Genomic DNA, 15,641 nt, shown 5'->3' on the forward strand with positions numbered 1-15,641 from the left:
TCTAATACTGGTACTAATTTGTTTTTGGACTGATCTTTATTGTTTTATACGTATCATCTGTTGATCCATCTACTATTTTGTATACCAAACTACATAGTTTTTTCTTTTATACCACCACGGAAATAAACTTTTCATACGAATAAAATAAATAAAATACTGGGTTGATAATTTGTAGAATTCGAGTTTGGACCCTTTTATGTTTCTTCAAATCGTAATCTCGCAAAAATATAAACAATATATACAGACTAATTTATTTGATTCTACTCCATCGCTAACATTAAGGAATGACAGTAATTTAAAAAACTCCAAAAACTAGGAGATTGAGATCATCAATCCTTGAAGTATGATATGTTTACAATTTACAAGATGCAACATGTATGCATAAATCTGCGGACATTTGTATTACTTGTGTGTACATAAAACTCTAGAGAGCAGGTAGAAACATTTTCCATGATATGAAAATTACAGCTGTAGAGCCTAGAAATAGAAACCACAGTGAACATTTAGAACGATTTCACTGGCCACAAGTTCTCAAAGTAACTACCGCATAAACCCTAAAACTGAAACACCACCAACACTTCACTGTACCATTAAGGAACTATCTTGCTTCATCTTAAGAAGACCAGTCTCAATGTTGCGCAGCACGGGCTTATAGCTGCAAGATAATATTATAGTTAACCGATTTATAGGACGAAAAAGAAGCTACAAGCATATTATAATATGCATCATACAATAATAAACACAAATGGAACAGCAAGGGATTGGCGGAAGATATATACAGGCGTGCAAGACCGTTGTATGCTTGTGTCGCTTGCTGGAGCCGTGATGAGAGCTGCATAACCTCTGCTGACAAAGCTTCTGCTTTACTCTGTTCCTTGGCAAGTTGACCCTAAAAAAACCCCAAATTAATATTTTACAGAAAGTTAAAAAAATATAACATAGTAAGTTTACAATGCTGTATTATAACTAAAAGGGTTACACGTATGATCCAATTCCTTAAAAAGGCATTTTAGAATAAGGTCAGAGCATCTTTGGTCTTATCACCGCATGATTGAGCAACTATAATATGGGATTCACCTAGGTTTGGGTGCTTCTGTTGCCCCAGCAATTTGATCCTGTCTTATTAATTCTGTGGAGATATTCCATTCTACATCTATAAACAATTACAACAAAAATAATAGTATACACATGTGGACAGGTGGATGATACAGGGTTTGTAATTATAGGGAAGGACAATTGGCTAATATAGTGCATAAACTAGTTTATCATCCAAGTCAAGTTGTAGTGGCTGATGCATATGGATCCTGTTCTAAAATTAGAGTAAATTATTAATAACCCAACCTTAAGGGAGATAACTTCAGCAGGAATTGCCTGGGGTGTTGTCTCATCGCCCAGATCTTTGTTGGAATCCAAAAGATGTCTCTGGTTAGAGTTCTCATTCAATGTCGATGTTGTTATATTAGCTTGTTCCATTCTTAGTTTATCTAACATAGCCCGGAGCTCTTCATTTTGTTTCAGACAATCACTCACCTGCATGAATTACACCTGTTAACAGAATATTTGTACATGTACATAAAATGAACAAGCAATCACTACCATTAAAGCACCTGATCTGATATCAGGAGGGTATTAAGAAAGAAAAAGGCCGAGGGATGTAATACATAAACATATCAATTTACAATGTGTATCATCTGATATCAGGATAAATCATATTTAACCAAAAAGGAAATATGTTGGAAATATAGCCTTCTTTGATCTAATAGTTCATTCTTAACATGCAATATAATAGAGCAATGCAATGCATGCAGAGTCTAGCGTACTGAACTGTACATGGGCAGCTAAAAGAAGAAAGTACCCAGTTTGGCTCACCATAAAAAAGGCTACTTCTTATTTAAAGTTTTATTGCTATCACTTGTAATTTTTTTACTTAAAAGTTACTATTTCTTAGATAATTATATATAAATATATAACAATAATAAAAAAAATTAACAGCAACGTACTACAAGGACACAAGGGAAAATAATAATTTGCATTTTAATCAAGACAAATCACAAATTGGAAACATATACCTAACTGAAATGCGTATCATTTCCTAGTTTTCTGAATTCAAGTTAATAGTCACTTTTACTTTTTACAAAAACGAACAAAAATATTATTTTAAGGGGTTTTTTACTGATAAGTCACTGTTACGCTTAGACATAGATTTCCTTCTAGGATTAATGTTCGATGTTTTTAAAGACATATGCTTCCTTTTGCAGCCTTCTTCCTTCTTGCAAGGCATAAGGTGGAGCATTTTTACTATCATGTTTCCTTCAATAATAGATATTTATCAACTTAATATTTTTTTTAAGAAGGAAGAAAAAATAATGACATGAATGAGCACATTTAGCATCAATATTAGCCGCGAAAGATCTATTAGGTGGTATGCACCTGACTCTCCCAATGTGCCACAACAGTCATTGCCTCTTGATAAGCCGATGACAAATTTGAGTTTTCCTCGAAAAGCTTTTCTATTTCTGAAGATTGTGAATCAATCTGTCGACAGGATAAAGAAACAAAATAAATATTCTATCCAGATATGGATGACAATTAAATAAAGACATTACCTCCAGTAGCAGTTTCTGCCTGCTACTCTCAAACCTCTCAATTGCTACTGCCATATCATGCAATTGCTGCTCAAGTCTTTGCTTGTCTTCCTACATTAAAAAAAATAGACAATTCAGGATATTTTTGTGTTTTCTTGAAGTAGGCTGCTTCGTTCAAAGAAACTTTTTATTTCACTAAGTATTGCAAGATTTTCAAGAAAAAGCTTAATATTTAATATGGGTACCAGCACATGATTCAAATGCCCACAGTCAATGTCAATATTGAAAAAAGGGGGGGAAGAGGGGGGGGGGGGATGGGATTACAGTAATTTCTAATTGGGACTAGGGAGTAGATCTCGAGTTATTTAAAATTCCAATCCCGGCAATGGGATGATCATCAGAGGGTTTTAAACTAAAGAAAAGAGGCACTACACAAGAACTGGAAGGTTGATGGGCTGGAACTATGAAATATCTAGAAAAAAGGTGGTTTATGCTTTTACAAAAGGTTTGTCTTCATAAACCAGAGATAGGTTTTATGAATAAGAGAATATAGTTCTATACTTCTATATGACAGATATCCAGGTCGATCATATAGACAGCATCAGTACTGTCTGTTTGACAAATCATCCATGGACATAATTTTGTAAAGAGGAAGCTATGCAGGTTAAAATTGACCACAAAGTTATTGCAAACGAGAATATGCAATGTCATAGTGAAAGTGATCTAACCACAATGTATCTATCGAAGATATCACCAAAAAAAAAGTAATAACTTACAAGTGAGAATGTTTTCTCGGGAGCCGTTTCCGTTCCTTTTTCTGTAACTTTTTCTGCAAGAAAGAATATTTCAAAAGTTACACTAATTGAATCCAAATATATAAGTTTAAGGAAAACGTAATGCAATAGATTGAAGTTATATATTTATACGGGTTGTCTAACCTGTGCCCTCATAGGTTAAGGTGTATTAAATACACCGCAGTAGTGGTTGACAGCTCATGTGAATGCATTATCTTTATTACTTCTCATCTTTTTTAGTTTTATTACTTCTTCTCTTTTTCATCACTTCTCAACACTTTCATATTTATTTTTCTAATTTTATTTTCTTAACCAAATATTTAATTTATATGTTTTCATAAAATATAATGATGAATAACAGATTTATTTTAATATAATAATCTAGACCCTATCCTTGCATTTTTTACAAACTAGAAAAATAACATGTATGTGTATAAAAAATATAAATTATGATTTCATCCCACAAATAATATCGATGCCCCCTGCATGCACACTAATTTTCTAATTAAAATTAGCCTTCTAACTAAAATCAATCAACTTGATATTTAATAATAAATTTATTTTTTAGTATATTAATAATATTTAAAATATAAATGATATAATTTTAAGCATCTATATTTTTTATTCTATTTTTAGTTAGAAAATTAGTGTGCATGCAGGGGGGTCTCGTTATTATTTGTGGGATCAATTTATATTTTTTATACACATACTTGTTACTTTTCTAGTTATAAAAAATGCAAGGATTGGGTATATATTATTATATTAAAATAAATTTTTTATTCAACATGATTTTTTATGAAAATAAATAAAATTAAATGTGGTGGTTAAAAAAATAAAAAATAAAAAAATAAACATGAAAGTGTTGAAAGATGAGGAAGAGAAAAATTTTAAAAAGTGGAAAACATGAAAAGCAGTAAACGATGCATTCACATGAGCTGTCAGTCACTACTGCGGTGTATTTAATACACCTTAACCTGTGCCCTGAGGGCACAGGTTAGACAACCCGATATTTATAATGCCAGATACTTTTCAGCTGTAACCAAACCTATTTATTGCACCAACAAAGATTGTCCTAGTTCAGAGTCTGTGTGTGTGTGTGTGTGTGTGTGTTGCCCAAGAATATAACAGATATCTTTTAACTTGTCAGGACCAAATCATGAGATACAGGCACATATGTTGTCTCTCCTTGGATACTATGAAAACAACATTCATTCAGCGGTCGAGATTCTTGCACACGTGTATACAGGAAGTCAAATGTGTTTCATATCATTTTATTTATATGTGAAGGCTCCATCAACTTTTATGTGCATATATACAAGGACAATACTTGCAACTTGCAAGGTATACAAACCCCAACTGGAATACACATATATCTCCCTTGTTGTGTTAAATTATATTACAATTTTACTACATAACATGATGTGAATTAAACACATGTTTTTAGTGCATTCAAATGTTTTGCAAGCTATTACCACCATATATGGGGTATTTGGTTTAACTTCTTTCTGAAAATTGAGTACTTATTTTCCTGAAAATTGAGTACTTATTTTTCTAAAAATTATGTACTTATTTTTCAGAAAGAGGACAAAAACATGTACTTCAAAGAAGCAAGTACTTGATTCTCAGGAAATAAAACTTGTGAGGAACAGGCTCTATATAAAATGCAATAACTGCTCTGTGACAACTGACATGCATACCTGAATCACTTATGGACACAGCCGCATACTTCTCCTCCAACACCTGTTTCTCATACGCGAGCGTGGTCACCTGAGATTGCACTTCTGAGAATCGTTGTTGCTCTTGCTGCCTCAGTAGTGACACTTGCTACAAATTTTATTCAACAACGAGAGACTTACAAACAAAATCTCAGCATCAAATTAATAAATTTGCTAAACAGCACCAACCTCCAACTGAGATTTCAAATTGGTTACTTCTGTTTCCAGAGCTTGCAACTGATCATGCGAATTAGCCATTGAGCTGACAGAACCAAGTGAACCGCTTATTGCTTGCTGCTGTAACATATTCAATTCTGCTCGCAATGCTGCTGCATCTTCCTCGGCCTATATTAAGATTACTGATAAGCAAGCAAACACAGACGAGGGTTCATAATTTAGCTTCATAACACTTGTTTACCCGATATTGTTCTTCTTCTGCTTCTTTTAGACGCTTCTTCATTGCGCGAAGCTGAGCGGAGAGATCCTCCTACACTTTATTAATATAGTTCCACTGGTTACATATAGGCTTAAAATTTTTAAAAGAAACATGATTGTCAAGGTGTGTATACCTTTGCAACAACTGCGGCATCTTTTCCCATCGCAACATCCTTCAAGGCCTTTCTCAAAGATGGCACAGTTTTCTCCTGTGAATTCAGTAATTTATGCATAAAAGTTAATCTAGTTAAACTTGCACTAACATTTAATAACCATAAAACCAATTAGTTTAATTATAGCTAAACGGCCATGATTTTTCCCTGTTACAACAACTTACGATGTGGAAAAAGTACCAAGGAAACATTTTCTACAAGCTATAGTTCTCTTAAAATGTCACTAATAGAGGAAAAAGATAAAAGATCCATCAAGTAATTAGACAGAATCCTACTTAACAAACCACTGGATCAAATGGAATAGTAGGCCAACTTTAAACTTAATCTAGAAAATATAATTTTAGAGTATTTTTTACTGATAAGTCGCTGTTAAGCTTTGCTAAGTCACTAAAGTTACTGAACTTTAGTAATTCTCATGTAAGGTTTGTGTCCAAGCCAAACTACGATGTTATATATTGAGGTTATCAGAATCAAGTCTGTACTACCATCAATTATTGAAAATGAAACGATCTCCACAATATTTGCACATACCAATTCATGCAGATTCTGTTTCAACGTTTCATTTTCTCCCTCTTTTGCCTGAAGCTGAAACAGAAAGAACATCATAAACAATTGAACATGTCAGTCAAAAAGCAAGCGAGAAACTAATACCACTTCATATACTACAATATAATACCTTGAGAACCAAAATCTTGTTTTCGTCAGCTAATTCTGAATTCTTATGTTGCATGTCTTTCAACTGGGATAGTAAACTAGTAACATCATTCTGCATTGACATCCAAATGAACTTCCTTAATATGTTACCGTACTTACAGCATTAGTCTCGAATAAAATTTTAAATAAATGCATCCCTATTTGAGTCACTTGAACAAAAAACTCATCGTCCAACTAATCTCACAAACATAAGATGTACACCGTTTCAAATACCAACGTTCAGCATTACATTCCCAGATAAATCTTCAAATTCTCACACTTCATTGCTTCAGTGTTATTCATTCCATGTAATTTTTTCAAACTTCTCGAGAATTCCCTATAATAATCAAATAAACGTGGTCGTATTGTACCTCATTCAGCCGACCTCCGCTCTCCGATCGCTTAATTCCTACATCTGAATCACAAATCCAACAACAACAACAAACATAAATATGGAAAAAATTACAAAAAATTACACAAAACTTAAAATAAAAGAGATAATAGGTAGAGACCATCAGGAAGAGGGGGTTTAGTGAGATCGGGACCAGAAGAGACTTTGATTAATCTCTCCGCTGCTCTCTTCTGCCTAATTTCTTCCAACTACAAATAATTCAACATGTAATTAAGCATAATTAATAAACAAATTTGATTTAAATACTGGAACAAAAGTCTCGATTAAGAATGATATTTACCGTTCGTCGGCCTAGAGAAGCGTGATGAGAAGCCATGGGATTGGATTTGCAGAAAATGAAATTAACTGCAAATCCCCAATTATTTGAGGTTTTACCAAACGCTGGCGAGGGGTTAAATATAAATATAGGCTGTGATTTGTATTGAGTCTAAAGTTTTAACGCGTTGCCGATGTTTCTCTGTGAAAATTACTCGGTTTTCAGGCCACTCACGTTCACGGTGACGACCTGGCAGAGATTATTTTTTATTTTCTAAAGGGAAAATAGATTTTTTTGCCACTCAACTTATAGCGTTTTTAGAAACTTACCACCCAACTAATTTATTTTTTCTTTTAGTCACTAATGTTAGGTTTGGTTTTTTTTTTAGCCACTAACTTAGGTTCGGATTTGATTACTAGTATTATCATAATTTTTTTTGTCACTAAACTTATTGCGTCTTTAGAAAATAACCACTCAACTATAATTTTTTTTATTTTACTCACTAGTGTTAGATTCAGCTTTTTTTTGTCACTGAAGTTACGTTCGGATTTAATTATTAGCATTACATATTATGTGTAGCATTATTAAAATATAGTGGTAATCTGTAATATTTTGATAATTTGATATATGTTTGTATTTTTATATATAGTACTTTTTATGTCTCCAAGGCCGTTTACCTTGGATGATGAGAATGTTACACGCATTTTATGGCCTTTAAAAGATGTAGTTTCAAATATAACTTTATTTTTTTTCCCGAATGAAAATTCAGCGTTTGAATTTTTACACACAAAAAAAAATCACGAAAATAAGTTATGGAACTATGTTTTATAAGAGTCTTAAATACGTGCTAAGCAGTAGAAAAAACTGTAAACTGATGAGAAGGACGGCGGGAGTAATAATAATATAAAATGATGTATTATATATAGAGGACAATCATCGAAAATTAAGTTTTCCTCTCTATTTATTTATCTTGAAAATTGTAATAAGACAAAGTTATTAAAATTTTTGAAGATAAATTTAAAAGAGATCTTAGACTGAGTTAATCGATTGAAACTTTAATTGCGAAAGGTGATGCGTCATATCACTCAATTACACTTTATCTTATGAGAGGAGGTCAATTGTTTGAAGTCATTAATTTCATATTCATGATTTATTGAATTTTTGGAATCTAATTATGATTTTTCCTTATTTTAATTTTCATCGGCTCATTTTATATTATTATTGCTATATATAAAGATATAAACATACGACACATCATCAAAATATTACATACTATCACTATGTATAAATGATGCTACAAAAAATTATTATAATGCTCGTAATCAAATCCGAACGTAAGTTGGTGGCTAAAAATAAAACCAAACCTAACATTAGTGACTAAAAGCAAAAATAAATAAGTTGGGTGGTAAGTTTCTAAAAACGCTATAAGTTGAGTGGCAAAAAAATCTATTTTCCCTTTTCTAAATTATTATATTTAAATATAGTAAGTAATAATTTATTTTCGAATACAAGTAGAAGGAGAACAAAAATATAAAAAGTAACTTACAAAATTCTTAATTGAAATATTATAAATTATATTTAAAAAATTGTAAAAAAAATAATTCCAACAGAATTTTGTTGTCCATGATTTTAGTAACTTATGTGATTATATTTGTTGAAATTCTGGATACCAATAGTGACATTCGGCATATTATATTAAAAAATCATTCTGTTTATAATAAATTAATTTTATAATAAAAATATTTTTATGTAAGACATAATATTTCTAAAATATTAATATTAGTATAGCTAGCACATGATCAATATAGTCAATATCATAATATTTTTCAAATTTATATAATATTTTTATATAAATTAATATATAATATATTTAAAAAATTTCATCCATGCATAACGTTCTACTAAAATTTGTCGCGTTAAATATAATATATACAAATACTATAAATAAAATCATAAATGTGCGTTTAATGTTTTTTAAAATATAATTATTTCATATTCAGACTCCGGTTTAAATCAAATGAAACATATATTACTCACAAATAATCTTGAATATTTTATAAATTTTCTTACGACAAAATAATAATCATTATTATAGTAACTATAAAAAAATCTGATATACTAATAGTAATTATATTAGCACTGGCTTATAACCCCGTGCCACGCACGGGTGATTTATAAGATTTATAATAATAACATCCATATTTTAAATTTAATTGAAATACAAACTGATTATACTAACCGAATTTTTAAATATTTTTGTTTAATTAAAAAATAAAAATTTATTAGAACATGTTATATAAAAAAAGATCAGTAGAATAATACCGATAGGCTGATAAAACTCAATTCACCAATAAAATTATGAATATCTACTCTTATATATAAAAGGCGAACCAAGGGCAGATTATGTTAAAAAAATGCCTGTAAAATCTCAATTATGCCCTTAATTATAATGTAATGACAAAAATATCAATAATTAATGTAATTATTACATTCTCACTAATTAATGAACTCTATGTACACAATAAATACTTATATTAATTGCTCTCATTAATAAAAGTATTATTGTAATTTATTCATTTGCATAAATTTAATAAATTTTGTGCACATAATTTGATATCACTCATAACCAAAATAATTGGTTTTATTGAACTGAATTTAATATTTCAATCAAAACCGAATAACGAAACAAAAAATCAAATTTTTGTAGAGAATACTACTAGCAAATTAGGAAAAACATTTAAATAAATACTTTATTTTATTAAAATTAGTAGTTTCGGACTAAATTACTAACAATAAGATTAATATACAATCCAAATTACTAATTACTAATACTAATAATATTTAAATATACAAAAATCATAAATGAATAAAAATTAAATAAAATTGCTTCGGTATTCTGTTAACCAAAATAAATGCTCGCTCGTATGTGTGACCTAAAAGAGAACAAAAAAATGGAGAGTGAGGGATCTCATCTATATACCGTTAATCATTAAATAATTTAGTGAATTTGAATTGCACATTAAAATTATTTAGCTTAATAAGCCTGTCGAGAATAAATACTTAGACTTAAAAAATACTAGGATCAGAATGAGATGTATCAAAAAGTTTATTTAAATTATTTATGATAATTATATGTATATTTATATATTACATGTTATGACACTACTTCAAACTCTTAAGTGTAAATTAATTTAGTTATGTTGATCTTTATTTTATTTTATTTAAAAAGATCATATTTTTGTATACTTTTCGAGGTCGGATCCACTTCGTCCGGAACATGGCCCAGTTTTATTTAAGTGACCGGAGTTAGACCAAAAATCAAGTTACATGCAAATGATGTTAAAATCAACTAAGAAAATAATTTGGAAACACTAGATCTAATACATAAATAATCATCGTAAAAATTTCTTAAAGAAGCATGTAATATTTTTTGTCAAGGTTCCACACAGGGCCGGGACATGTTCCAGATAGTCTTAAGAGCCAAAACTTGGCCCCACCATTGTTCCACTACCTCCCGCCCCGACCCTACTAGGCCCCACTTATACCTCGTCTAAGCCCGTTTCAGGGTCCATCCCCCATCCCGAAACCCTTACCATTCTACTTAATCGCATTAGTTTTTATTTTAGTAGTTTGTATTAGAGTAAGACCATATATATATATATATATATATATATATATATATATTCCCCAGCTAAAGTTCAATTAAAGATCGTCTATCATATTCTGTCAAAAAAAAAACGTCTATCATATGATTATATCAAATTAATTTGACCTAAAATTAATTTTAACTATCGAATTTTGATTGAACAATCGATTGGACAAATTAATATCAATACAAACGTTTCATATACAAATTATGTTGTGTTAGTTCAAGTTGAATAATAATATGTCCATATAACAACTTGAATTATGTATTATTAACATTATTAGTTGATTTAAATTAAAAAAATATAATTTAAAATAAACATTATAAATTATGGGCCCGTGCCTAGCACGGGCTTTTATGCTAGTTTCAGTTTTAATACAATAACATTGATAGTAGTATAAGAATTAGAATTAAATTATTATAGTAACCATAAAAAAAATCTGATATAGTAATAGTAATTATATTAGCACTGGCTTATAACCCCGTGCCAGGCATGGGTGATTTATAAGATTTATAATAATAATGTTCATATTTTAAATTTAATTGAAATACAAACCGATTATGCTGACCGAATTTTTAAATGTTTTCGTTTAGTTAAGAATAAAAAATTATTAGAACACATCATATAAAAAAAGATAAGTAGAATAATACCGATCGATAAAAGTCAATTGACCAATAAAATTATGAATATTTCAATTTCAATTTTAATAGAATACATTGATAATAGTATAAGAATTAGAATTAAATTGGGGGCGGGTATAAAAATCAGGGAGGTGACACCCTAATTGGGCGCGAGAGAGAGATGGAGAGAGATTTAAGATCAGGGGTGTGTTCAAGCAAGAGTACAAGTGAAGCAGTTGTATTATCATCATCCAGGCTCTGGAAGCACAAATCTAAAAAGAGAAAGAGAAACAACAAGCGCAAGAAGCCAAGAATGATAATGAGGAGGAATTTGGGCTTAAAAAAGGAGATATTGTTAATTTGTCGGAACTTCTCTTTACCAAAGACAGAGATTCTCTAATCACATACAATGATGTCCGGTCCAGGCTGTGCACCTGAAAGGCAAGGTTGTTGTCTTACATTTTGTCCCACTCGCTCTTTGGAATCCTATTTTAAGGCAAGATGTTCTTTCTTTGGTTGATATCTACAATGCTATCCACCCTTACGGTGGTCTCGAGGTTGTTCTCGTTGGCCTTACGCCTGATTATTCTGGTTCCTTCACTCCACCAGAAGAACTCCATTCTGCTCTTGAGGAACCCTTTCTTGAACAATGTTTCGAAAATTTGTTTTCTGTCATGCCATGGCCTGCCATCCCCTTCTTCGATATGCTTGCCGCAACTCTTTGGAAAAGAAATTAAGACTTCCCGTCTCTTGTGTTGTCGGTGAAATTCATCCCTTATCAGTTGTCGTCGATCCGGCAGGAGTTGTTCTGCAAACTTATGCCGACGGTTTTTTCTCCTGGTTTGGACCTCGGGCCTATCCTTTCAGTGACAAAAGGATAGAACGCCTCAGACGTGAAGACAGAGATGCACTCAACCACCCTTCCATTTCAAAACTCCTGAATTCTCCTCACTGTAGTTACGTCATCAACAACCAGAATCAGGAGGTACCTGTTCATGATCTCGAAGATAAGGTCGTGGCCTTGTATTTTTACGAAGAGCATTTTTCCAGTACTGACCTTACAACAGAAATTCAAACTGCCTACAATAAACTGTTGGCTAAAAAGAAAAACTTTGAGATCGTGCTTGTTTACGTCTATGATTCAATTGATACTAGCGAATATGCAACTGAAGAAATAAGAATCATTCTGGAAGACATTCAGCCAAATGCCCTGGCTGGCACTCCCGTTTAGAGACCCAAGGTGCAAGTATTTGGAGCGGATTTTTAGTTACCCTGTGGATTTGGGGGTTCCGGGGCCGGATCCCAGGCTTGTTATTATTGGGCCGCAAGGAAAATATTATGAGCTGTATGGCGTTGACATCTTGCAGAACTTTGGTATCAGTGCGTATCCATTCACTCGCACGAGAGTTGCTAAGCGGGAGGCCAAATATTTGAAGAAACTGAGGCTGGATATGTTCTGGGATCCAAACACTTCTTTCACACAAAATAATGGGCGAGAAGTGAGCTCTCTTGACATTCCTGTGCTTGGTTATGCCAACTCTCCTCTAGCGCTCAAAAGTCTCTACCATTTCGCTTATTGACTTGTCTGTTCATCTTTACAGGTTAAGTTGTCGCAACTTGTGGGGAAGAAAATCATACTTGTTGTTGATGGTGATTGGGGCAGTGCCAAGTTTTTGCGGAGGCTAAGATCAAGGTTTCTCGAAACGAAGGAAACAGACAATGCGTTTGAAGTGATTTACGTCTCGAAGATAAAGGGACCTTCGTCTGGGAAGCATTTTGTTGCCTCTATGCCATGGTTGAGGCATCCTCCTCTTCGTAGAAGATCAAGAATAGCCATGTTGTTGGGTCGTTTTAGAGAAGCTGTTGGAATAGTTGCTTTTGATGGTGACGGAACGGTGGTTAGGAGATCAACATCTCCTTCAATTGAAAAGGGGAATAAGGATTTTCCATTCTATTCCGGTGGGTTGGAAGAGGAGGCCTTGATGGAATTCACAGAGGAGTATAATTGGGACTATTTGCCAGCTCAAGTATGGTGATTTAAAGTTTTACATATCTATTCTATGTATTTATAAAGTGACCACGGTGAAATCTATCTTTCTATATCTCCCAGTATTGTGTACTGAGAAGTGTCCTTCCAGATTTTTATTAATCTATCTTGTGGTACCTCGTTTGATTCCTGAAAGTGTCACGCAGTTCTTAAAATGTGTCTTTATATTTCTTTGTTTTTGTACACATAAATTATATTTAATTTATTTGCATTAGTCCCTGTGTGTAAAAAAGAACATTGATAATAGTATAGCATAGTATAAATAGATTGTATAGATTTATGATATTCTTTTTAAAGTGATAACATGGAATAATTAAGAACAACATTAATGTATTTAGTTGAAACATGCCATCGTTTCTATATTAATAATTATATATAATATTTTTTTTGATATGGATGTTGCATGTTATATTTTTAGAAAATCAGTTTTTTAGTTAGGATTCTGAAAAAAATATTGTGTTTTAGTTAAAAAAGATTGTGGCTATATTGTTCAATGTTATTTTAGAAGATTTAGGTTTTTTAATTAAAAAATATAAAAAAGATAACAATTTTAGCTGGTAAAGATAATTGAATAAGTAGGCTCAAATATCGATCGAACAAACTTTTCGTTAAAATACAGTGGTGAATCGTGATACATTTCTATTAGAATACGTCACCCACCATCGTCAAAATATAATATTGTGTTCAGTTGGAATTTTAATGAATTATTGTTAATATACAAATTTTAGTATGATTTTATTTTTTAAAAACACAGTAGAGTTGTGATATGGATGTTTTAAGATTTAAGTACAACTAGCTTAAAACCCGTGCAATACACGGCGGTTATAATATTCATTATTTTATCGTATATATTTTTTATTTAACTAATTTTATTGAAAGTAAAATTATGATAGAATAATTTGATTAAAAAAAATTTTTATTTAACAGCTGAATAAATTCTTGATAGTTAAATCCTTCAAATAGCTATTTAAAATTAGATCAAATACATATTTTTTAATGAGAATGTTAAAATATTTTTTTTACATGTTATAATTTAAGGAGATCCATAAACCCAGATAGAAACAACCTAATAAGCATTTTAATATTTAGTTATTAATAGCTAATAATATAGTATAAAAAATATTATAAGTTAAACGGAAGCGTAAACTCAAATACTGATCCATAATACTAACCTAATTTTTAATGTTTAAATTTAATAGATAATTAAAAATATATTATAATATGTTATAAATTAGGGAGGTCCATCGAACGAATATGAAACGATTTATTAAACTTGACCGACTAACCAACTGAACCTTTCATATTTCGGTTTTAATAGTACAATAATAGATAGTATAGTACAGATTTGTAATATTAATTACTTTTAAATTGAGATCATTAGAGTATTTAAAAATAACGCTAATATATTTTGGTTGAAAAATATCACCATTTATTTATTAATAATTATATATGAATAATATTATATGTAGCCTGTGTAAATTGTAGAAGATCGATTTTTTTAGTTAGAAAATCTTAAAAAGATTATGTGTTTTAGTTAAAAAAAAAAGTAATTACTATATTTCTCGATATTCATTTAGAAGATTGAGTTTTTTAGTTAGAAAATATAAAAAAGATAACATATTTTAGTTTAAATGAATCTATACTATACTATTAAAGTCGAAACATTGAAAGTTTGGTGGGTCGGTACTTGGGTCAAAATATGGGCTTATCTATATAACTATCTATTTCTTTTAATTTTGGGCCGAAATACAAACCTTTCCATATAACCAATTATTCTTTTTAACTAAAATATGTTATTTTTTTTTACTATTAAAGCCCAAACATTGAAAGTTTGGTCGGTCGGTACTTGAGCCGAAATACGGGCCTATCTATATAATTAATTATTATTTTTAACTTTGTGCTGAAATACAAATCTATATATATAACCAATTATTCTTTTTAACAAAAATATGTTATCTTTCCCGAACATTGAAAGTTTGGTCGTTCGATACTTGGGCCAAAATACGGGTCTATCTAAATAACCAATTATTTTTTTTAACTTTGGGCCGAAATACGGGCCGAAATACAGGCCTATCTATATAAACAATTATTCAAATGTTTGGGTTTTAATAGTAAAAAAAATAACATATTTTAGTTAAAAAGAATAATTGGTTATATGGAAAGGTCTGTATTTCGGCCCAAAATTAAAAGAAATAAATAGTTATATAGATAAGCCCATATTTTGACCCAAGTACTATACTATTAAAACCGAAACATTAAAAGTT

The 15,641-nt window shown here is 30.9% G+C and overlaps 2 protein-coding genes across 2 annotated transcripts; one reads left to right on the plus strand and one right to left on the minus strand.

Moving 5' to 3' along the window:
• Positions 1 to 294: 294 nt before the first annotated feature.
• On the minus strand, positions 295 to 7,339 carry LOC108210212 (uncharacterized). Its single transcript, XM_017381506.2, has 15 exons — positions 7,088 to 7,339; positions 6,908 to 6,995; positions 6,767 to 6,810; positions 6,379 to 6,468; positions 6,234 to 6,287; positions 5,664 to 5,738; positions 5,513 to 5,581; positions 5,284 to 5,439; positions 5,077 to 5,203; positions 3,362 to 3,414; positions 2,607 to 2,696; positions 2,431 to 2,535; positions 1,342 to 1,530; positions 780 to 889; positions 295 to 655 (listed from the first exon to the last, which is right to left on the minus strand). The coding sequence occupies exons 1-15, from the start codon at positions 7,121 to 7,123 to the stop codon at positions 580 to 582; spliced, it is 1,362 nt and encodes a 453-aa protein (XP_017236995.1). The 5' UTR covers positions 7,124 to 7,339; the 3' UTR covers positions 295 to 579.
• A 5,062-nt stretch (positions 7,340 to 12,401) lies between these two features.
• Positions 12,402 to 13,456, plus strand: LOC108206901 (probable nucleoredoxin 1-2). The gene is made up of 2 exons (XM_017377332.2): positions 12,402 to 12,829; positions 12,932 to 13,456. Exons 1-2 carry the CDS (start codon positions 12,536 to 12,538, stop codon positions 13,364 to 13,366), a joined length of 729 nt encoding a protein of 242 aa, XP_017232821.1. The 5' UTR covers positions 12,402 to 12,535; the 3' UTR covers positions 13,367 to 13,456.
• Positions 13,457 to 15,641: the final 2,185 nt, after the last annotated feature.

Source organism: Daucus carota, chromosome 2, assembly GCF_001625215.2.
Source record: "Daucus carota subsp. sativus chromosome 2, DH1 v3.0, whole genome shotgun sequence".
In the NCBI taxonomy this organism is placed as follows: Eukaryota; Viridiplantae; Streptophyta; class Magnoliopsida; order Apiales; family Apiaceae; genus Daucus; species Daucus carota.